The sequence below is a fragment of the Patagioenas fasciata genome, chromosome 3, assembly GCF_037038585.1.
Source record: "Patagioenas fasciata isolate bPatFas1 chromosome 3, bPatFas1.hap1, whole genome shotgun sequence".
Lineage (NCBI taxonomy): Eukaryota > Metazoa > Chordata > Aves > Columbiformes > Columbidae > Patagioenas > Patagioenas fasciata.
In genome coordinates this window covers 10,182,282-10,207,718 of record NC_092522.1, presented here as the reverse complement: position 1 = coordinate 10,207,718, position 25,437 = coordinate 10,182,282, and the positions used below count along the sequence as shown (strand labels likewise).

The following is a 25,437-nucleotide window of genomic DNA, read 5'->3' as shown; positions in this document are numbered from 1 at the left end:
TATTGGTTAACATACTTCTGATTTTCAAGTTCATAGATGAAGCATGCCACACAAAGATGTAGCTGTTTTGGAACAGCTCGCCAGACAAAAGCACATTTATCATCACTGGGAGAGTTGGATCTTTATGAAAATTAAAGCTGTTGAAAGAGGTTTGAAAACCGGATTAGATGTTGCTGTACTTGAAACTTTCTGAAACATACCTCTACCTCCTTAAGTGTCTCTCGTAGTTTGTCTGGTCGCTTGTTTTTCAGTATCCAAGGATAATCTCGAGCTGGCAAATAAAAGTAAAAAAAAAAAAACAAACCCACAAACACAGAAATGTGCATATATAGGCAACTGTGTGTATATATATATATCTGTAGAAATATATATTTATGCGTTTAAAAAGTTCTTCAAGTTCAGCTTCCTTTTCCGTGGAAACACAAAACTAAGGTTTCTAGGAGTTACCTTAAATGTAAAACTTACCTATAACTGGAACGAAATGGCTATGGTTTCTATTTGTTTGTACTGTGAAATTATATCCTTTTGAAAAGCTCTGTCGTGGGAACAATTAGCAGGAAATATCCACACTGACCATGATTCACCATGGCAATTGTGTACAAAGCTCTCAGGATATAACATCTTACTCAGCTGCTGAGTGCTTGCAATGAGAAAGCACCTCACATTCAGGATGTTAACTCAGATTCAAGTTATTAAATCCTTAACAGATACTATTCTTTTCAACTAGCATTTCATTGCCTGATTTCAAAAAGCAGGCACTAATGTGTCTGCAAAATATATATACACAAATGTGTGCATATATAGAGGTATTAACAGGTAACTGTGAACAAAATAACTTATAAGGTACAGTTATTTTTTAGGATTTGTTCTTGAAAACTCTGTCTGAAGAATATGCCAAGGCAAGCAAACCAGAAACTGCACAATTGCTATAGGCCTTCATCAAATTTATTAACATTTAGCAAACTATCATGAAAATTCTGGCCTAATACATTAATCCGGAAATGAGGATGCAAAGCTTCCTCTGGAGTTGCTAGTAATTGACTTGTCTCATGGCTGAAATCAGGCCCCAATAATTTGTGAGATTTCATCATTTAAAAGTGAGCAGCTTTTTGTTCATAACTATACAATAAAAACTATGAGAAACTAGAACACATTGTCTTTTCAGAATCTAGCCTATTTAAAGGAAATCTGATGAAAAGTTTTAAGCTCCAAGCTATCAGTTTGTATGCCAACTTCCAGACTAAATAACTTAACAGTTGTGTTTAAACCTCCCTGCAAAAAGGAGCTTACAATAGAAGTGCTATAGAGTGAAAAAATGAAGGATTTCATATATCAACAAAAAAGCACACCAACATACAACTTCGCTTTGTATTTTATTGGACAGAAGCCAGTGTTGGTGGAACTGTTATGATAATATTAATTAGGCATGTAAGATCACATTTTCAATGGGCGCCTTCACAAATACACTTATGAAAAATGGGAAATTGCCTGTACAGTTACCAAACTACACATAACAAATCAGTAGCTGTGAACAAAGTTACCCAGTGCTCTTCTTTAAGAAATGTGTTATACCGTGCATCGTGCCTAGGCCACCCCTAAATTTACAGCAACAAGGTACAGCAGCTTGTGCTACCTTTGCATATCACACAAATAGAACATAACAATTGGGGCTTCTGTATAACGGGGTTTACCTGTGTCTGTTTCTTTTTTCATAGGCAGTGCCTGTAAGATAATGGTGCCCACAGTACAAGGGACAGAAATCCATTATGTTCTTCCCTACTTATGACCCTTTCTCATCTCCTCACCTTTACAGAACAGGTGTAGATTTACCATATGGCTGTGTGCACCTTCATACCCACCCCTAGTGGAGTTTCAACCTGCTCCAAACACACCTTATGGCATTGCAAATAACTTATCCTTCTTGAACACATTTCGCCTTCAAATGCCCACACAATTCCATGTGAATTTTCATCATGATAAGATAAAGTGTTAAGGCAATTCTTACAGCAAACATATTACTTTGTGAAGTAATCTAAAAATCAATTAGATTTTTCAGAGTTGTCATCTAATAATGTTTGAACGTAAATGAATGCTCTGAGCAATAATAACTACGCAGGAGTTGTAAAACCTGACTAAAAAAAAAGTTGTGCTAATATAAAAATCTTTAACTGTCACAGTACTGGTGTGTGATAGCATAAACTGAAATTGCTTTTAACCAGATAATGCAGGAACAGTGTAATAAATGTTTCAAAGCTAAAAGCCTTCTGTGAAGGCAGCTGATTATTAACCTGGAATTTGATTTTGGCTGAAAGTATTTTAGTTATAATTTCCAGGTTTGAGGCAGTTGGTATTTCAATTCCAGAGCTGACTGGGAAAATGTTTATTGCTCATATGCTGAATAAATTTCATAAGGAAAATAATTGTGATTATTTTTGTGATTCCTCTTGACAATGGGTTTGAGAAGTAATACACACTACCCTGCTTGGTGACACAGAAAAGAACAGATTGCAAATATACCAGCACTGAATAATTACAACTTTTGAATTGTTTTGTGCTGTGTAGTTCTGTAACCATCTCTCTTAGACGGCATGTGCAGAAAGTTACACTGGAAGCAGTCTGAGGTTACTTTAACGGTTTTCCAGGGGCATCACCAATCCAATTTAATAATTTGGTCTTACTGTAACAAGAAATTCAGAAAATATCCTTATATTCTGCTAGCTTTTGCTTCTCTTCTAAGTAACCGTGCTTCATCTTTGATGCTAAAGGATAGAAAGGGTCTAAAGATGAATGATAATCCTCACAACTGCTGTCAGCAAATATTAATATTAGAGAGAGGTTTCATACAGTTTGATAAAATACAGAAATTTGCAAAAAATTAAGACAGCCCTGATGTTTTCACCTCGTAAGGCAGATAATCTTAAATTTGCAGTGAAAGAAAGGCTTATGCAGCCCCACAGGTGGGCTGGCATTACTGAGCCTCCAGTCTCATCAGATAGCGAAGCGAGCTGCGACTGAACCCAGAGGAGAAGCGAAGTCAGTCTGTCAGCAGAGCCACGGAGACAGCGCATTAACCACCAAACGCAGCCCGCAGGATGCCCACACGAGCCTCTGCTCCAGCCTGCCCACCAAGACGAAAAGAGGGAGTAACTCTAGCTGAACAGACCTTTTGGCCCACTCTGAAACTTCTAGGATTAACAGGATTAATCAGATTAAGAAAATTGATCGTTCGCTCTGAAATGGCCATTTCAGAGGCCAGGTAGGGATGCAGGAGGGCAGGGCTCATGGTCCTCAGTGCATTCAAGGTGCCCTCTGCTGGGATTTCAGCAAACGCCCACCCCAGCCCTGCTCCATCCCTCACCATGATGCTAGTATGGTCTTTTGGTATTCTGCAGCAGGTGAAAGGGCTGAATAGAATAGAAAATATGATATAAAATCCCACTTAAGTTTTTTTAGGTTGTTTTTACGTAAATATTTTTCCATTTTTTTTCTTCTGTGGAATAAGAAGTTTTTAAATACTCTGATATAAAGATAAAATATTTTTCTGTGTTTCCTTACTCTACAGAAATACAGAGGCACACATTAACACAAAATTCGAAGTTGTGTTTTTCAACGCAAACAGCCTGTGTCACAGTATATTGAACATCTGTAAAGTTTATTTAGTTTTAGTTATGATTATTTATATTTTACCTGATTCTTTCTTGTCATAGTACTGGTGGATCCCAATATCTTCATCTATAGAATTGAATATGAATATATTAATTGTGGATGTGACACTGGAAACAAAACACAGTCTAGCAAGCAAAGTTCAGCATCTCAGATTTTGCTGGCTGGATCAAAGTGTCAGGTGTCAAAATACAAGCAACAGTGGAAAAGCTACACCACAGAGTCTTACTACCAGTAGGACTTTCAAGAACCAGGAAGCAAGGGCTGAAGGGGAATGTGGCAGGTCCATATATTTATTTGGAGCTCTCATTTCCTTCACATACCCTTTGATTCTCTTCCAGTCACCCACATGCAAAAGTATTTTTACCACCTTCCTAATTATCAGCTTACCAAGGAACTGTGAGGATCACGGTGAAAAGTGTACCTTACAATAACTTAAAACATTTTCTGGTGACTGACACAGCTGACCTAAAGACAACAGCATTTTTTTTTTTAAGATTCATGAACTCATAAACCTGCCCTTTCAAAGGATCTAATACTCTTCATCATTCTTCTATAGGTATTATTGTCTACCTGGTTCCCATGTACCTGTTTCAGGTACAGTGGGACCACAAGCCACAGCAACCAGCTCCTGATGTAGCTGACTGGTAAATATTTAGGTGGGCCACAGCGAGCTCCGCCAAGTAGATCTAAGTACAGCTTTAAGTTGCATTGTTTTAAAATAATCAGTTTGACACCACATCTGTCTCCATGTAAATTCAGACAGGGATATACCATGGGGAAAAACTTCTCACTGGGAGAAATGTAGGGTGGTGTTGCAATGCAGGCAGCTTTTAAAACAAGACAGCAGTCATCCCCTTCTGCCTCAGAATTTTATAATGAGGTTTGTAGGCAATGAACAAACAGACTGAGAAGAAGCAAGAAGGTCAAAGGCAGAAAATTGGCACAGTAGGCCAGAGTACAACTTTAATGACAATAAATCACAACTGCACCTTTATTTAAACCATCAGACTTTTCTTTGAAAGACAGCTTTTTACTTTTTTTACGTTACTGCTGTAACAGAACAGCTCTCACAAAGATGGGATGCCAAGACACATTGAGTCAATACTTGAATAATAACATTCAACTGAATATTCATTCAGATTCAATCAAATATCCAATACTACTCACAATATTTCAACAAAACCATTATAAAGTACAATTGGCATGAAGTGTCATAAATAATATTTTTACATGGTCCACTTATAAACCAGTGGGTTTTTTTTTTTTAGTATTATATTTTAGCAATAGCAAGGGCAGATGAATGAAGGTAATTTCTACATGGCTAATAATTAGTCATGTGTCTCCTGGAACAATCAATCAATAAGTATAAAATTTCAAGTAATCATGCAAAATACCCAGAACATGCAGTAATTTTAAAATTTTCATGCTAAGTACAAATCTGCAAATCACTTGACCATTGATCTTTATTCACCCAAACTAGTCATTAAACTGTAGCTCACAGTCAAGTAGAACATAGCTTCCTAAAACGGAAAATGCATCCAATTAAATATCATCTTAACTTTTTTACTTGAAAGGATGCTCCAGTTCTATGATGTGATAAGGAAAGAAGCTGACCAAGTTCAATTATCATATTCCTGCCTAATTTTCTTTCTCCTAAGTATAAAACCCACTTAATTTGGGTATTCAGAATTTTATAGTAGTTTAATATTAATCAGCAAGTTTTTTGCTGGTTTGTTTTTGGGTTTTTTTTTAGTAATGCGTAACAGCTCACCTCTAATATGCAAGTTAGTCTTCAAAGACCACAGGAACATCTCAGTCAGGCAGAAACACATCTGGTGGCAGTCAGAGCTTTTGCACTATCAAAAGAAAGAAAGAAACAGCATGAGCAAATTAATTATCCTCTATCACCAGTGAAACTGCAAGTATTTTGGAAACTAAGTGTTAAAAGAACCTAGCACCAACGGTATTTTGTTATATATAAGTTGTAGTTTTTAACCATGATAAAACAAATGATACCTGGAAAAGAATAGGATAAGAAATGTATATCTGTCTACATATCCACCATATACAGAGACAAATCAACATTTGTTTAAATTTACATCTGCTCTCACCAAGGTGAATAATTTTGTGCTTGATGCTTCTATATACACATCATAATCTATTTTTACTCTATGGCTATTACCTTGACGCATGCAAAAGTGAAGCCATTACTTAAAGATCTGGCTTGGAGAGCAAAACTTGACTTCCAGTACAAATTTTTTGAACGCTGTACATTGGCAAGTGTCAATATAGCTAAGGAGAAGTTTTGAACACATGGTTTACATACATGAGTTATAATGCTAAATACAGAATATAGCTTTCTAAATAAAAAAGAGCACTTACATTAAATCAATCAATACTGACAACAGATGTGAGGCATATAAAACATACGAGTTGAAATATGACATACATTGGCTACAGTTATAAAACATTTACTGTGGTTTTTTGAACAATCCATCTGAATATTCCCACTAGTGGATGCACTGCATTTCAAAGGAGCATTGGGAATCTTCTAAGACAGAGTAACCAACAGAGTTCCCTCAGTAATTTCTTGCAGCACCATAGCTGTAAGAGGGCCAGCAGACCAATAACTTTCATTTCTTTTTCTAAACCCAAGAATGCCCTGAAAGTTGGATTTAAGAACCACTGCTGGTGTGGTATTGTACTTGAACTTTTTCTGGTTTTTGAAGTGGACTCTTAATTTACTTCCTAGGAGTAACGAACCAATTACAAGATGATTGCAGAATTCCTATCATAGAGTATCGGACATTTACATGGAGAGTGCTATGATGAAAGATATGTGCAAAAGTCTCATGTAGCATCAAGGAAGCTATCATAGTCCCAGCACAGCTATGAGACCTCGAGGTATTATCTCTCAAGCTAATATGTATGTTTTGATGCACTGCCTAATCCATTGAAACAGTACCAAACAGAAATAGCATTTTCTTTTCACTGATCCCCTAATGTACAGAAAGCCTTGCTGACTTACTAAATCCCATAGTTCTATAAAAATAAAAAACAATAAATGAAAGCTCACAACACACATCTAGTAAATGGAATATTCTTTCATCTTCGGCGAGAATGAGGTTTGGAAAAAAATGCAAGGAGATTAGTAGCGTGGTGGTCTGTTGAACATGGGAACCTTTTTTAGTATAAATATGGATGAAGGCAGCCCCTCATTTTCCATGTGGACTACAGTAAAAGGAGATGGTATATTATAATTTTCTTATTTGCTTTCTCTTTTTTCCCTTTCTTACTTCAGCAAGTGAAACAAAACTTGCATTCCCAAAGGCCCCAAGATCCTAGATTAGAATCTCTCACTAACAGGAAATCATTGAATTGAGTGAACTTCTCAAAATCCTATCACGCTTTGACTAAAAAAACCCTACAGACCTTTGATTGGCAGATGATCTGTTCAGCTGGAGAGAAGGCACATCTGCCCAGAAGACAAGGTAAGACTAGGATACTTTGGCATTACAAATAATCTAACTTAAATTCCCGAAATGATTCCAAAGCTCTTCCATGTAGGCTCCATGGGTCCTTTTAGTTGTGTCCTCCTTCTGAATCTAAAGCTATCCCATAACATTTTAATGCTGCTGTGTGTCTTCCAAACCCACAGATCAGAGACAACTTTCAAGTCCTTATTTTTTCATGGATTAGAGACAAAGTGAAGTCTCCAAAAGAACAGAAGGAAGTTTTCAAATGAGCACTAAATATCCAGTCCTCTAAAGAAATTAAAAATTTTTGCACTCAAAATGAGAAATAAAAAGTTTGTAAGCAAATGTTAAAAAACCCAAAGACTTCTAAATAACTGCATTTCAGTTCTGCAATGAATAACCTAGCTGAAGTAAAATTCTCCACGTACCTAAAAAGGTAAAGGAGATTTTGTCAGTTATTCAGACATTGAGTTTCACTTTCTGCTTCTCCCTTTCTTTGGACTCTGAGCACCCACAAACCAGCAAGTTATCCGAATGCTCATCACTCTTGTGCCAGTGAAAATGGTCATCTGCCAAAAAAGCACTGATTCAGTCTCACAACATCCTAATCCAAAATACCTTCAGCTTAGTTATAATCTACAGGGAAAGGAAAAAAAAAAAAAAAAAAGAGAAAATTTGCTTCTGTAACAAAATACGGCATTGTAAAATGTGAATTTTTTGTTCAAAGGAATTATTATTTCTTGTAGTTCCTTTTGAAGAAATACATGTCAACTTTCAGCGTCACCACATCGTTATATTCTAGCACAACAGGGATGAGGATGATGACGACAAAGAGATCTTTCTGTCTTCAAAAAGTGCTTCTCAGAATTTACAATGTTCCTTTAACTACACGAGGTGGGCCCTTCTATTGTAAAGAGGTAGGTATGAAAAAATACAGAACATCCTTCCATTGAGCTTTAAGGACTCCACTCCCTCCCCTCTTTAAAATTGAGTAAAATTTGGGGAAGATGGGATAAAATAATTCTATTGTAAAGGTACAACTGGAATTCAATTTAATAGCTGGTTCTTTTTCTGGCTCATGCAACACTGAGTGTCTGCTTTCACAATATCTCCACAAACAATAGGCAGGGTGTGCTGGTTTGGCTGAATGGAGGTAATTTTCCACGCAGTTAGTCAATTTTCTTCTTAGTAGCTAGCACAGTCTTTTGTTTCAGATTTAGTTCAAGAATAATAAGATAGCACACTAGGATAAAGTTAATGTTTTCTTCCAGTAGCATTCCAGCGTTTGGGATTTGGTATTAAAAGAGTGTAAGAACTCATTGATATCTTGGCTGTTGCCAAGAGATGAAGGACTTTTCAACTGTCCAGCTGTATGTGCAAGGGAGGGACATTAATGAGACAGACCTTAGACTGACATCCATGTTGATCAACAAAGTATTCCATACCATGAACATCACACTCCATATATAAGCCGGAAGTTGCTAGAGACTTTCATGGTCGCTGTCCATGAAGAGTCTCATTTCTGTGGCTTCCCTATGCCTGTTGTTATCTCCATGTTTGTGCTGGATTCACTGTGTCCAGCCTCTGGCACTCATTGCTGGGAGCGTGCATTCCAGCTGCTAAGTATTGCTCTGTATCACTCTTCTTTTATTAATGTTCTATTAAATCTGTTTCAATTTCAACCCGCAAGACTTTCCTCCTTTTTCTTTCCTTCACCCTGGGGAAGGAAAGGCAAGAGAGAGAGGCTGTTTACTGTTTTAGCAGCTGCCCAGGGCTAAAGAGTAACACAGGGATATTTTGGCGGTTGCAAAAGCCTACTGTCAAATGGAGAGGTCCTGCAATGGTTGGCCTGCTCCAGTATCTGTGTTAGGAGTGCTTTGTTAAAAAAAAAAAAAAAACAAAACCTCAGTTTAGTAAATATTTGCTTAACCACTGATACAGAAAATAACCATCTGGCATTTTGTAACATCAACAAATTCTGAAATTGATGTATAAAGTCCACTCCAACACCTTCAATATAGCTGCTGTCATGCCAAATAATTAGTAACTATACACCGCATGAGTGATTTAGGACACTGATATTGTATTTTGCCTCTTCCCATACAGTTCACCTCCATACCTGGGAGAGTGGAGTGCCTGTGAAGGGCAATGTCCATCTCTGGAGGCAAGTGCAAGCCAAGAATCTGGACCTCTGAAAACACTTTAGGAATGACCTAGAGCTAGAGAGAAAGAAATGCTGACTACAACAGACCATCTGAACTTCATAGTTTACGTGCCAGAGGCATGGCTCGGTGTACCAACACTACCCCAAGTCCCTCTCTAGGAGTAAATCCTGTAACTGCCAGGATACAGGACAGCGTGTCATGACTACCTGCCTATTTCATCGAAGCTGGGCCAACAGTTTCCCAGAAATCCAGTATTCCTAGAGAAAGAGCGATAAACAAGGAGGATCCCCTCCAAAGTATCGCTGTAGTTTGGGACACATTCCTACAAGCAGAAACAAGGTAAAATGCAATGCTGGTCAGAAAGCAGGTCCCTCTATGTCACAGCAAAATTAAAAAGCTGTTGCAATAACATGCGTACATGTGACCACACAAGGTGCTAGAGACATGGGTTTGGGCAGACGTTATAGGACAAAATGCCCAAACCAAAGAAAATACTATAGAATCCTCTGGTTTTCTCCTACTCCAGACTGCTTTCATGTTCTATGGGCCTGTTTTTTTTTCAGAAACATGGCAAATATAATAGCCTCAATGGAATCTAATTTGGAAAAACATGTCTTTTTTTCATTTTACTTCGGATTAATTACATAATAGCTCTACTAGCTATAGATTCCAGAACAAGCTACCCTTGATCTTAGTTCTGCCTCCCTTCCTCCACCCCACCAATGTTAACATCCTATATCTGGCACTGCTGTAGCTCATTCCCAATGTCTAATTTGTAACTCAGACACCAAAAGTTCAAAGAAACGAGGTAAGTCATTAAGTCATCCTACAACTTGTTCTATGTTTCCATGATATAATACTTGGAGCAGAAACCATTGTCTGTTTTTTCTTCCTCTTCATGACCAATTTCTCCTTCACCAAGGAGATAAATTCCCTGCAGCAGAGTTATGATTCACAAACATACTATTTGGGTCTGTAAGATAAAGTTTAGATCGAACTATGCCCATTAGATCAGCAGCTACTTGCCATATGCTTTAAGTTGATACAAAAATTTCTCTGTGTAAAGCATGTAAAATGAAATTTCAGACATACTATCTTTTACATTTTTAGCTGCATCATCTTAAAATTTACTGTAATTATTCATTTAAAAGTGGATCAGTAAATTTTTTTCTCAGTCATGTTCCCATAGAAAATAATCTCCTAATCTTACATGAGAAGCTTTCAATTTTTACAGTTGCACGAAGCCATAGCCTGTTGGATATATAATAAACACATACAGAAAGAAAGTCAGTAAAATAATAATAATATGTAAAACTTCATTTTGTATTCTGGTATTAGGCAGAAAAAATAAACAGATTCTTCCTTCACATCTTCAATTTATTCCACCAAAAGTCAGCAGCACAGCAATTAAGCGAAGCTGCTAAATTTATACATGCATATTAATAGTTTTAATTTGGTTTCTTAAGAAAGTTATGCTTATGTCTGTGTGTCGGTCTAATAGTTTAAAATTTTTAATCCATTGATCAAGCTAAGTCTAATCTTCGTTTTCTCAGAAGAAAAATACTCAAAAATACATACTTCCTGCAAAAGCTGTGCAAATCTGCAGGTGAACACAAGGAGAGAAAGTCTTAGTACCAGAGCTGAGGGACACGCGGGGATAGTTCAGGCCCTAATAACTTTTCTTGGTGAAATCTGTAGACCTAGCCCAACCAGAGCACATCGTTTCTTGCCAAGGTGAAAGATCTAACAAAGGGGGTATAGCCTAAGGAAGACAGCAGTAACATGGTGGCCATGAGTGCTGCGACCATGGGGAGGAACCAGACAGGAGAAAGGGTGGCAGGTTATAGGGAAAAGAGTGGGAAGCCTGAGACTGTAATGGATGGGGGAAAAAGGGCAGATATGGGGATTGTGAAGAGCATATATTGTATGTATTGGTTACACTACTACCACGTAAGAGACAAGCACAAAGCACGTGTGAGCTGGGCAGGAGGAGATCATGTGAAATTCTTTAGTTCTGTTGCCTGGTGAACGAATTGCCCTATAGACATTGCCAAATGTACTTTTTTTCTCACTAGCAGATACAAGAGACTAAGCAGGCTACTTCTCATCTGTGACAGTGTCCCAAACGTTTAGAGCAAATCATTCAAATACATATGTGTTAATAGTTTCTTGCTCCTGTGTAGAAATCTAGCAACTATATGAGTCTGATCAAGTTTTAAGACCTTGGCTCAGTGGGCCCATTGGTAGGTTCAGCTCTGAATTTTTAGCCACACCACTTTTAAATTGCACAAATATTTGGATATAAGACACTGTAGAAATATCACAGAATGGTATAGTTTTAATTTAGTTAGAAGTTAAATGGCTGCAAATATGGCATTTGGTAAATAGAAGCTCTGCAATGCACAAGAAATGGCAGTCAGGGTTGGAGGCCCATTTACAGTAAGGCTGTGGTTAACCACAGCAGTGAATGCTGTTCTGTCCTTCCAGATCAGATAAAAAAATGCCATGGCTACACAAAGCAAAAGGCTGATCCAATAACATTTACATCAAGTGGGTTACTAATCCTTCTGCAATGGCAACTGCAAGTTGGCTTTGGTAGTCCCTGTTCTTTCTGCTCTGTTGGCACCCATGACTAGACCTCTTGCAGCTGGGTCACTGGCATCTCACCAGCCCCCCCACTTTGCTCTCTAATACCTCTGCTACCAGATAATCACCGTGGTATGTCACCTTCTCCATTACAAGTAGGCTTGGGCTCACAGTTTTCTTTTTCTTCCATTTTTCTTAGATGCTTGTTGAACTCAGACCCCTCCTTGCCTGAGATCTTTGCCATCTTTAGTACCACAGTGGGGTTTGTTCTTGTACTTATTTACTTCTCCTTTAAATATCCCTTTTCCACTGAGAAAAGAAGTGTAGATTTTGTAATATAAATGAAAATCAAGTCCCCTGTCCTTAAGACCAACCTTTGATTTTAAGAAGCAGAATTATAGGCATGCTCTTATAAATCTACTCAGTTAATAATAATTCATATTATAATATTGGTTTAAGAATATTTTCAGCTACCACAAATAACAAGTTGTTCAATTATCATAAATCTTAAGTTCTAGCCAAATATTTACTGTCGCTACTTTCTTTCTCTTCAGAATTCAATGACTCAGAATAGTTTTACCCAACACGTGAATGAAGCAAATTCTTCTCCTTATTCTAACTTCCACAATCTAAATAGGAAAATGATTTTGCAGATGGGTGAACAACACACAAGAGCACTCTGTATTGAAATACACAGTGAAGCTTCTATTGTAAAACAGACCTAAATATGGCTTGCAGAATAATCATTGAAAGGAAATACATTATCTGATAACTCAAGAATTCTGGCATGAAAATTATACATTGTAAACTTTTTCCCATATGCTGTGAAGTTGTATCATACTCCATTGAATTAATTTTTGCGAGGTTTGTTTTGAGTCTGAAAATAATCCTCTTTTTTGCAATGCCAGTGCTATTTACTGAGTTTTAATAGTTTCAGATATTTACGTTTTTAACTGTAAAATATACATATAGCTCCTTAAAAACACTGAGACTATTTGACACATACCAAGAACACTGAAATTCTGTAAATGCTGTAAAACAAAACAAGCATTTTATCTCCAATTGATATCAATTAAGATTCTTGTGCAATTATCTTGGCTTTAATACATTTATACTCAACTATTTTAACTGCATCTGAAATGCTAAGGCCCTGATCTTGCAACTGGTTCTGTGGTTATGGTCACCTTCACCACCATGGCAAAGCTTATAGTAGGGTAATGTCATTAAACAGGAACCATAAAAAACTACTGCCAGACTTCATTTATATTAATATATTAGGCACCAGTGTTCGAGATACTATTATTTTAAAACAGATTAGTTGTATGTGTTGTAGTCAATGGGACAGAGTCCAGTTGGAGGCCTGTATCTAGTGGAGTGCCTCAAGGGTCAGTACTGGGACCAGTACTATTCAATATATTCATTGAGGACTTGGATGAGGGAATAGAGTGTGCTATCAGCAAGTTTGCTGATGACACCAAACTGGGAGGAGTGGTGACACGCCAGAGGCTGTGCTGCCATCCAGAGACCTGGACAGGCTGGAGAGTTGGGCAGGGAAAAATTTAATGAAATATAACAAGGGAAAGTGTAGAGTCTTGCATCTGGGTAGGAACAACCCCAGGTTCCAGTATAAGTTGGGGAATGACCTATGAGAGAACAGTGTAGGGGAAAGGGACCTGGGGGTCCTGGTGGACAGCAGGATGACCATGAGCCAGCACTGTGCCCTCGTGGCCAAGAAGGCCAACGGCATCCTGGGGTGTATTAGAAGGGGGGTGGTTAGTAGGTCCAGAAAAGTTCTCCTTCCCCTCTACTCTGCCCTGGTGAAACAACACCTGGAATATTGTGTCCACTTCTGGGCCCCTCAGTTCAAGAAGGACCGGGAATAGCTGGAGAGAGTCCAGTGCAGACCCACAAAGATGATTAAGGGAGTGGAGCATCTCCCTTATGAGGAAAGGCTGAGGGAGCTGGGGCTCTTTAGCTTGGAGGAGACTAAGGGGTGACCTCATTAATGTTTATAAATATGTAGAGTGTCACAAGGATGGAGCCAGGCTCTTCTTGGTGACAACCAATGACAGACAAGGGGCAATGGGTACAAACTGGAACACAGGAGGTTCCACTTAAATATGAGAAGAATCTTCTTGACAGTGAGGGTGATGAAGCACTGGAACAGGCTGCCCAGGGAGGTTGTGAAGTCTCCTTCTCTGGAGACATTCAAAATCTGCCTGGACACCTTCCTGTGTAACCTCACCTGGGTATTCCTGCTCTGGCAGGGGGATTGGACTGGATGATGTTTCGAGGTCCCTTCCAATCCCTAACAGTCTGTGATTTGGGCAAAAAGCCATGTGGACCATTGTTCAGGATGTGAATTGTTGGCTGAGAGACAGCTGTCCTGTTCATCTACTGAGCTCAAAACTAAAACCCTGTTTACTAGACAGAGGGTGCTGAAGTTCAAGGACATGTGCAGAAGCACTACAGGATATCTATACGGGGGTAACTTGTTGCCACCTAATTGCTTGTTAACGTGTCAAATCCTAGGCACCGTTTTTGCTGAGTTCTCACCCAAGCAGATGATGACAGGATGGGAAACTAAATTCTTGCCTGCTGCCCAAACCACACTACCACTTCAGGAACGCACTTCCCATACGTATCATCGGTACACTCTTTTGAAAGACAGCTATTGATTAACTGTACAGATAATAAGCTTAACGACAATGAAGCAGAATGAATTTGAGGGAGGTAATGCCATTTGTCAAGAAGATATTTAGTCTATGTATCAGCCACACCTCTGACAGCATTAATGAAGCCAGCAATCATTCTCCAGCTATACTGCAGGCAAGTATTACAATCCCTAACAACTCTCTGGCAGAGTGGGTGTGAAAAGTTAAGAAGGTCACAGAAGATAGATATAATTGACCCAGGTTTTTACTTCACGGAGTGAAAAGTTCATATACACATTTTGATAAAGACCCCGAAGGCCTTTATATAAACCAGATAGGAGATAAGTGATCCCAACTACAGATATCCACTGCTGACACATGACATAAGGCAATTATAGAAGTACTAAATGTCAAACTGGTTTACGCTATTCTTTTAGATAGTGATTGTTGTTGTAAATAAACCAGTTTTTCAATACTAAAGGTCAGTAGGTCATAAAATTTCGTAATAGTGGTTTCTTACCATCAGTCAAAAGAGAAGATAACAAAATCTCTCTTTTTTGAGCTAAGCAGAAATGAGCATTAAAAAGTGAGAGGACCTCCAAATTATTCAAGCACAGGCAAAGTCCTTGCTCCATTGCCCCACCATTGTTGCAACTCTTGTTTGCAAGGAAGAAGATTTGTATCAGCGGTTCTTTAAACTGAGAACACCAGTTCACATTGGGAATTAACTATGTAAATGTGTGGGTTTACAGCAGCGCTATTGACAGCAACAGACCTGTATGGTTTCTTTCCACTTACGCTTGTATGTATAGGCAGGTTAGTTCATCAACTGGCCTTGCAGCATGGGCTGCCATTATTAAATAAGCAGCAATCAAAAAAATAGTTAAGCCAAAGCAACTAAGTTAACCATGGTTCAATCTGAATTTTAACTGTACTTGCACCTAAACAAATAAGATTCTATATTTTTTTCTTCTATATCTAAGCAGATCTGTGAGGATGTCAGTTATGGGGTTTTTTTGACTGCAGCACTGAAAATGTAGCATGAACATCTATTTAGCTTTCTTCTTGTATCTGTGATGTACCAACAAATTTCTCACTGAACCGTACAGCTCTTGCCTTTAATATTTTATACAATGCATATTAGCTGAATACTTGTTTAAAGAATTTTCAAAAGCCCATTGGCAAACACATTGATTTAATTTACAAATCTTATACATTTGCAAGCTGTCTTAAAAAAATCTGACTATATTACATGAGCTGAATAAATCTACTAGAACAAAGATTTATTATTTTTAGTTACATCATCTTTAAATGTATTTTTGTATTGTTTTCCAGAATGTTCTGCCATTTCAATAGTTTTCAGTAGCTTCTTTATGTTGACCTATTTTCTTTTGTTTTGTTTTGATGCTAGCAATAAATTAAGCAACTAATAAATTAAGCTTCACTAATATTTGAAAATCACCTTTGAATAGCCATTTGCAAGGCTCATTGAGCTTCTTGTTTGCTAGTATTTGTTTTTAAATGTTTTCCTGCTATATTTGAATTCCAGTTAATCCAGTGAGACTTGTATCTTGCTTTCTTCAATATAATATTAAAAAAAAACCCTACAATGCCTGTGTGTCAGACTTTCTTTTATGAAAGATTTGATTGCAAACACAAACAAAAAGCTTTGCTTCTTTTGTACTCCTTTATGATCTTCAAACAGGTTTCTATGAAAAGGACTACTATTTTTTCAATTTTAAGCCATACTCACCTTTGCAGTTAGGAAAGACAAAAAATGAAAATTTTATGTTACAACAATTAATTCCCGATTTTAATTCTACAGTATAGTTTATGTTATGTTCTAATTACACAGATATGCATTAGGGAAATAACTTTGAAGAAAAAATGCATTTGCTAAAACGTTTTCATAAGCACACTTGAAACTGTTGAGCTGTGGGGTCAATATATAGAATAAAACGTACATAGATTTTAACATTGAACTACAAATTACTCTACTACCCTTAGGAGAGCCATGAGAGTAAAATATTTGGTCAAGTCAAGTCCACAGCATGAGAAAAACAGCAAGTTGGGGTGGGGGAAGAGAGAAAAGAGAAGAAAGATGAAGTCAAAACTGAGTAATTTTTACAAATCTACAAAAAAAATTATGATTTAAGCAACTCAGTTACCAAAACCAAAAGAAACTTTCCCTGCCAAACAGAACTAACTTGAGATGCTCAGTTTTCTCACAACATGAGCTTCTCTTTCAAGCATTAATGTGTCTGGCAGCGATACTGATCTAAAAGTGGCCAAATGTGATGCTTTTTTTGTGAAGCTGCTGAGGAGGAACCTGAAGTAATCCTGCCCTTTGTCTAGGTAGCCAGACTGCTGGCTGTAAGATGGCTGGCCAACTGATGCTGTTTGGCTACCAGAGAGGTTAAGTGCCATCCAGGAATATAGGCATAAAAGAAAAAATTGATGGGCTGAATCTCTTTCATTGAACATGAACAAGTTGAACATGAACCAGTGTGCCCCATCAGCCAAGACACATTCCTGTGCAATCTACTCTAGATGTACTGGTGGGTTGGACTGGAGGATCTCCAGAGGTCCCTTTCAACCCCAACCATTCTGTGGTTCTGGCCAACCATGACCTGGGGTGCATCAAGCACAGCATTGCCAGCCTGGCGAGGGAGGTGATTGTCCCGCTCCACTCAGCGCTGGTGCGGCCTCACCTGGAGCCCTGTGTGCAGTTACGGGCGCGATGGGATGAAAGGGATATGAAGCTGCTGGAGAGTGTCCAGAGCAGGGCCATGAAATTGGTGAAGGGTTTGGAGAGGAAGCCGTATGAAGAATGGCTAAAGTCACTTGGTTTGTTCAGCCTGGAGGAGACTGAGGGGAGACCTCATTGCGGCTACAGCTTCCTCACAAGGGGAGGAGGACGGACAGGTGCTGAGCTCTTATCTCAGGTGACCAACGACAGAACCCGAGGGAATGTCAGGAAGATGTGCCAAGGGAGGTTCAGGTTGGACATTAGGAAAAGGTTCTTCACCCAGAGGGTGCTGGAGCACTGGGACAGGCTCCCCAGGGAGTTGTCACAGCCCCAAGCCTGACAGTGTTCAAGAAGCAATTGGACAAGGACCTCAGACACATGGTGTGAATTTTGGGGTTGCCCTACACAGGGACAGAAGTTGGACTTGATGATCCTTGTGGGTTCCTTCCTACTCAGGACATTCTATGATTCTTTTCATTCACTATGTAGGGGACCCAAACTGGCTACAGTGCTAATACAAGCATTTCAAGGGCCAAAGCTCAGTACAACTTCATTCTACCCATTATGTGAGCAGAGTAAGGCAAGCTGTCAATAAGACCTGCAGTTGTCTTTGACCAGTATTTAAAATAGTTTTGGTCTCAAACCTGTCCTACAACAGAAAGACAATAGATTTAGTAACTGCCAGCACCATCCCTATAAATTTGAGTATCCAAAGCAAAGATTAATTGAGTTTCAGGATCCACAAGAGATCACATGGATAATGGATATCATCAAACACTTCCTAAGGAAGATTTTCTTCTTGCTAACAATACCATCACCACTGGATGAAAACTGTTAGGTGTCACTTTATGGTCAGCTTTATCTGCCTCAAAAAGCTGACAATTACAGTATCTTTTTTTGATATGTTAGATATTGGCACTGATACGAGTTTCATTCACCAATCCCAGTTTCATATCTCAAAAGAATATACACTATTGTTCTAATTCCTGTTCTGCATAGACTGGTAGTCCTCCTTAATTTCTGTAAAATAATGCACTGGTAGAATTCATACATTTGATGTTTTACAGTCTTCTTCAAACGTAAAATGGACTTCTAGTCTACTCCTAATAGTGTAGAAACAACCAATTGCCTTGCAGCATCTTCCCAACATATTACAGAGAGAAACGTAAATTGGTTCTCCATAGAAATGACCATCTATTATTTTAGATAGTACTGGTGATGCACTATCTGTCTTTGGGCTTACTTTCTTACTTTTCCTTCTGTTTCTTGAGTTTGTTTTCCTAATGGACAGATTTGAAGGAGATACGATTGACAAAAATCAACATACATGCATCCTTACTGCCTTTAGTCATGAGTTAGCACATCCATCTATCCTTTCTTTTCATGACTATGCTTATTGGCTCTAGTCCCATCATTAATTGAGGGACTTCAGGTACTTGCTGAAAAAAAAGTAATAAAAAGCAGCTCTTGCTAACACATGAAATGTTTACTACAGGAAACAACACCAAAAACTGTTAAAGTTATCAAGTATAATACTAGAAGCAGTAATTAGCTTACCAAAGTATAAGATTAGGTAGACTCCCTGTTTTGATTTAATCAGTCATTGTTACCTGTCTGGTTCTTATTTTAAAACACTGGTTGTAAACTCAACCAGTGATTTACAACAGCTACTTAAGTATGATACCAGCAGAAAAATCCATCTAGCTCATTTTTTAAAAGTTTTTAATTTAACATTATCAGTCAGCTCAGAGGAAAAACTACTTCTGGGTCAAATGGTCCATGGTTTTAGTAAGCAGTATGTGTACACCAGTATTTTGTTTCAAATTAGAGTACTATTATGAATTGCACAAGAATAATATCACATACACTTACAGATTAGGGCTAAAGTTTGCTGGGCACTGTATAAACTGTCATATTATAGAAATCCTTAGTACCTTGTTACATTGTTGTCATAGGTCTAATCTAAAAACCTCTTTGAAATATCTATGAACAGTTACGTTCAAAACAACACACGACATAACCTTCAATGCCTAATATCTTCAAAGAACTCACATGCTACCAGTCATTCCCTGTATTCATTCAGAAGCCCCAAATTTTATATAGCAAAAACAAGATGTTCACAATATCTAATGCTCTTGGTTTTTTTATATGCTTAAGAAAGACGTATTACACACATTTGTCTAGACCCTACTCACAAATTAGAAAAACATTGACTTGAGTCTGAACTAGTTAGTCCAGGTATTAAAGAAAAATCATACAACTTGTAACAGCTAAAAGAAACATAAATTGGTATTGTATGATGTCTTGGAAGAATTAGAATCAAATTAGTTATGCAACAATGTATGTTAGCTTGACAAAGCACACCCACTGACGTTGAAATTAATATTACTTAAATATATATGCAAATACTAAATTCCCAAGTTGTTAGGGAGTATGACATCAGGGAGATTCACTGATTCTAATTCCACATGTTCTTGCAACATAAAGACTGCCTTTTGAGAATAAGGGATCTTACAATCTCTGAAAAACTATCTAAGAGATGTATATGTAAAATTGGAGACAGCATTACCAGCAACTCTTGATACAGAGACGGCACTACAAGCATATCAACCTACCAAGGTGCAATAAAACCATGGACACTTGTGCTGGGACATTCTGCTGCTCTTTTTGTCTATGGTTCAGGAGGCTATACGGCTTATTAAGAAGCTCTGGAAGAAGATTTTTATCCCTCCCCTTTCTGAGGTCAGTGCCAGTTCCTCCAGTTGTCAATTGACATTTAATAGAGAAGGTATTTGGAAGTTTCAGCTGCTTTCAAAAGCAGCTGGATACCAGAAATTCTTAACCCAACTATCTGAAAATTCATGCAAAGATGTAACAACTTCTCCAGGAGGAGTATTTTCAGAACCATCAGCTCTATGGGCTGGCTTTGACAAATATTTGCAAGTAGTAAATTTCTTTGCTAAGCACTCATGATCTAGATGTTACTGGGCATCTAACTGAGATGTAGTGGTTTGTATCAGGTGCCACTTTTGAAATTTAATTACTTTTATTCAATTAGTCTCAGCAACTGATCCTATATCAGCAGAATTTTCTCTTTGAAATCTTCCTATTTCCATTTTCCATCACTTGCCTCGCACCAATGTTATGAGTCAACAGTGTAAACTTTAAAATGGTATTTCTGGGATAAAAGACTAAAAAGCCAGTTCCATACTCTGCTGTCTGCAGACTCTTACAGCAAAGACATACCATTTTTAAGTTCGTTACTGAATGAGGAATCATGACGATTCTAGAGAAAAAACAACAACAACAAATTTATTCTAACAATAATTTTATTTTAGAATCTTTGTCAGCAATGGCAAAAATTTACAAACTGCATCTATTTTATGATTCTTGCTGCAAATACATGCAGTGGAGTTATAATGAACAATTCTATTTCTAAAAGAGGCAGTAATACTGTGAGCAGGTGCTATAAAGTACAAATACTCATCTCTGTCATTAATTAGGTAAGAGACTAGCCCATTTTTCACTTGCATGGGGGTTCATGTATATTTTTCTTCTTTTCACGTTAACAATTACAAAATGTAATAATTTTGCTGCTTTGAATCATCCGACTCTCTCTGAATCACCTTTAGTTATCTGCATTTAATCCTCTGAATTCCAAGAACAGTCCTCCACAAAGTAATGCAAATTAAAGAAGAAATTGGGTAATTCTAGGAAACAAAATGATTCTTCATTAAATCTACAAATACTTAGAGTAAATTGGGTTTTAAGAAAAGAGAGCTCCTTGGTGCAGAAGCACCCTCTAATGGTTGGCTACTGACTGCTTCAAATAACAACTGGAAAAGCCAATTTAATAGCTCCCCTAAAAAGAAAGGGAAACAGCTAAGGTACAAGAAAAATAGAAATGTGAGTATACATATGCAAACACACACATATTCACATTTCACACACATTCTCTGTTGCATATCCTTAACACAAAAAGAACAACAAATCTGACAAACTTTTTAAACCAAAATCTGTGTTTCCTTTTAAAACAATATTCTCTACTTAGTAGATGAAATGGCTTTTTATGCTTGCCCAGGTTTCAACCATTCTTCAAAATTTTAAGATAAACAGAAACTGACTTTCCTATCTTATCTCAACTTTCACAAAAGAAATCTAGTCCAAAAAGGCTTAAGAAAAATGCTATACTAAATCCAAATAATACAATAATTTAGGCTGGAAGAAAACTGGAAGTCATTGGGTCCAACCCCAGGCTCAGAGTTGGCCAGTTCTGAAGTAGGATCCCACTAGTGAGGAAAAAAAGAATTCTGCTTTCTTTTGGTGCTAAAGCTGTACTAGAGACACTGGAAATGTAAACCATTTCTGTTGCCTAAAATTTATGCCTTAATATCTTTTTTTCCTTCTGTCCTGTGGCTTTGCAGATTTTTTTCTGAAAATACCACAAATTTGCTCATATAACTGCATTATTTTACTTCCATGCTAGAATCTGTATTTAACATACAATAATTTATTACTAACTGTTAAGTATAATATCTCATTGTTCATACAAAGCCAGTGGCAGATAGAGCAGTTAATAACATTAAAGTAATGAGGCTAACCGACCAACTTGCTTCTCAACATCACTTTTCAAATCTCTTTGGGCTAAATTTTCAACCAGTGTGTGGGGAATTAGCCAGAGAAATCCCATTAACGTTAATGAATGTTCCATGGTTAACTCCCCATGCTCTGTGCTGAAGATTTACCTCTATATCTCTAAAATAAATATGTGCAGATGCCAAAATTCTTTTTATAGAGCCTGAAGAAATTAAGGACTCTATTCTCAAATAATTGACTTATGCACATGTATCTTTCTCCCCCATGGATCATCTCCTACATATCAGAATGGGTGTAATGTCTGCATTATTCTCATTGAAAAGATTATCCAAGGTGCATGTTTACCGCATAAAGCCTGGGTTTAGATAAATATTTTACAAAAATAATATACATACTGAGTTGGATTTGTCTCATGGTTAAATACACAATGCACAGGTTGAACAATATTCAGTGTTGTTAAGAACTGCATGTATTTGTAATTACATTTCTGAAGGAAAGACAGTATGTAGGAAAGTCATTAGTCTGAAAGAATTGGAAAGTATCCTATATCCCTACAGAAAGACAAAATACAGCTAGGGCAACATAAGCCTCTGCAAGCAGTTGCTGAGTCACTGGTTAAAGATGGTGAAGAACTTTCAGAAGCTGCCCTCTGTTTTTGAAAAGTGAGGCAGGGGGGCATACTTCCATCATCTTTTCAACTCCCACCTGCGAGAGTACACCCTTGCTATTTTTACAATTTTTATTTAGAAGCCTACTTGCCTAGATGAGCACATCGTTTCAAGCTCCATGACGACTTTAAGAAAAAAGGTGCCAAAACAACTTATTCGGCAAAGCAAAGCACTAACATTCACATTTATAAATTCTGGGCTCACTGGTATTGGAGTACATGCATAAGTGCTTTATTTATCTGAGAGCTTCAACTGCCCATAAAGACATAAAATGGTGTTGACCTTTTACTATACTGAGACTTTCAGGCTTCTGATGCATTTCAGAGATGTCTCAATCTATTAAGTCAATGAACTGCTTAAAATCATATTCACTTGCTCAAATTCAGGAAATAAATCTTCAATAACACTGTTTTCATACATGAAGATTTACCTTACCTTCCTTAAAATGACTGTTCTTGGAGATCAGACTGTAATACGTCAGCATTATACCTAATTGTCTGTATCTTCCCTAGAAAGAGTTTATTAGACGGTTAGCACTATAACCTCAAAGAGGACAGTCTACTTCCTTGCTGAATATAGAACTGAAAAATCATTTACATGGAGCCTGCACGAAGTGTTTTATCTGAAAACAATATACCAGCTAAACGAAGATAAAGGAAACCCCCCAAAATTATGCAGTGAAACGATATTTGAGAAAATTCAGTCAGATAAACCACAACCCCTCTGGTTACACCTGGAGCCAAAGATGGCACATTTAGATAGAACTTCTTTTAGCTTATGTGCAGACTCTTAAAATCATTTCTAGATCAAAGATTAAATGTATGGTCCTCCCAAGAACATCAAACTATGGGACTATAAGCCAATTCTCTTTCAAGAGCAACATATTTAGACAGATTCCCTCTTTACATTGAAAGGTCTTTCATACAAGTCTTTATAGTCAAGATAAAAAAGGGAATTTTCCTGGTAGCATTCTTCACAAAAATGCTTTCAGCTAGAACTGGGGAATCTGGAATGAGATAAGGTCAGGCTGGTGGGGGTGGGAAGGAGAAATCAGTCATGTAAACAGGTTTTATATTGCATTTATTACAAACTCCCCTTATTTTCACTTGCTTGTTTGGAAATCAGCACAACCATGACTGGATTAATTCTCTGTGGGTATCTCTCTGTACTATTATTGAGCAGTCATGGGAAAACTCAGCCAAATGAGTATGGCTCTACTGAAGCCATACATCTAGGAGGAAAGGCAATCACCAGAACACAGGATTTGTCTACAAAAAGACATTCAAACAGATAGGGCGCTTTAGCTGACCTCCCTGAAGTGATGTCCTCATACTTTAATTGAGCTGAATTTTTGATGTTATATGTCACTTTAAACTAAAAGGAATAATTTTCTAGACAATGTTTGTTGGTTTTCTGGTTTTACAGACACATTCCTACCTATTCTTCAGGCAGTCTCTCATGTTGCATCCTTCGCTGCACTGCTTCACTTCTGAGCAGGTCTTGTATCCATACCTGTGCACCCAAGCTCCAAGACTATGTGGACTGGCTGTAACCTCTCTCTTTAAAGTGCTGTAAGGCAATTAGGAATGCCTCTTTTCAGTGTGATGAGAAACACAGACATCACAGCAGTTGCGTCTTTCTCACACCTACAGATCACGAGAAAATAAAAGGCAAAGACTTCAGCATGTTCAGCATTTCCTTTCCAATGGTTCACAGTTGGTGTTCCCTTTCCACTGCTGTGTCCCCCAAGAGAGGTGCCATCCTGGTAAACAGCAGCAGTGCTCCCTCTTTTTGGTTTGTCCAGTGGTTTTCTGAACACAGTCTTCAACACCTCCTGGCAACCTGCCTCAAGAAACATGCTCCAGCATAAAGACACCTTTCAAGGGTTCATTCACAGCAACTAAATTGCTGACACCTGCTCTCCTCTGACCTGCTCCTCTATTGACAGGCTTGGCAATATGAGCTGGAGGGCTTAAGTATATTAGTCCATACTTGATGCTGTCCACTTGTGGTATCCTAGAAAGTATCCTTTCCCATCTAAATTTTTGTTTGCATAAAGTAATTGGGGAGGGAGAGAGAGGATAGGCACTTTTCTCCATACCACTTAAATATGTTGAGCACTCCATTTATGAAACCTCATTTCACAGCAGCCTCCTCCCTAAAAGCATCAGAAATTTCCACAACAGCCCCAACAGTAGGTTTCTCAATATTCAGCTAGTTTGCAACTGGCTAGCATCAAGCAAGTGTAATGAGCTTTCAGACGGTAATGGCAAAATGCCTCTTGGCACTGCCAGGAACTCCCCTGTCTATCTGTGGCAGCTCTGGAGTGAGTTCAGAGACAGTGGCCTACGTTATGCAGTATTTTTGCTTCCACCACTGGTCATCCAAGCTGTGCATCATTACACTGCTTCCCCATATATATCAGCAACTAGCTGGTCTAACCCTAAAGCAGTGCTCCATCAAATAACACTGCTTCAGATAAATGTCCTGGGGAAGTAACTGCTCTATTAATCTACCCACCCCTCCTGCTTCATTAGCTGTACGGCCACAACTTCAAAAGCTTTATGAAATCACAGAGCCAAAACTCTCTCTCTACATGACTACACATGCACGTGTACAATCTTATTTGCATTAATGATTATCATGGTCTATGATATGTGTTCTGTGCTGCCTTACCGCAATTCAAAATAGAATGGCAAAATTAATGGACATAGGGAGAGGAACCCCATGAGTTTTCCAGATTAATTACCAATCCCCAAAATTTCTGGAAGTATTTCAGGCACTGACATATGAAAAAAATGCATAAACATGTAAAAAATTGATTGATCCACGGCATGGAACTGAGGAGCGTAAGACTGCACCATAGGTTCTACCTCC

General features: G+C 38.0%; 1 protein-coding gene across 14 annotated transcripts in view; it reads right to left on the bottom strand.

Annotated features, from left to right (window-relative positions):
• WDPCP (WD repeat containing planar cell polarity effector) overlaps nt 1-25,437 on the bottom strand; it is a 157,421-nt gene that overhangs the window by 100,663 nt on the left and 31,321 nt on the right. For 6 of the 14 annotated variants that reach the window (XM_071805735.1, XM_071805741.1, XM_071805747.1 and 3 more), the window contains exons 3-5: nt 5,438-5,522; nt 3,688-3,732; nt 201-271 (exon numbers count right to left, since the gene is read on the bottom strand). In XM_071805735.1, the coding sequence (XP_071661836.1) occupies nt 201-271; nt 3,688-3,732; nt 5,438-5,498 (177 nt within the window). In that variant the 5' untranslated portion in view covers nt 5,499-5,522. Of the gene's footprint in view, nt 1-200; nt 272-3,687; nt 3,774-5,437; nt 5,523-22,995; nt 23,069-23,997; nt 24,207-25,437 lie in introns of those variants that run through there. The other 8 variants (XM_071805737.1, XM_071805738.1, XM_071805745.1 and 5 more) reach the window with 8 other exon arrangements.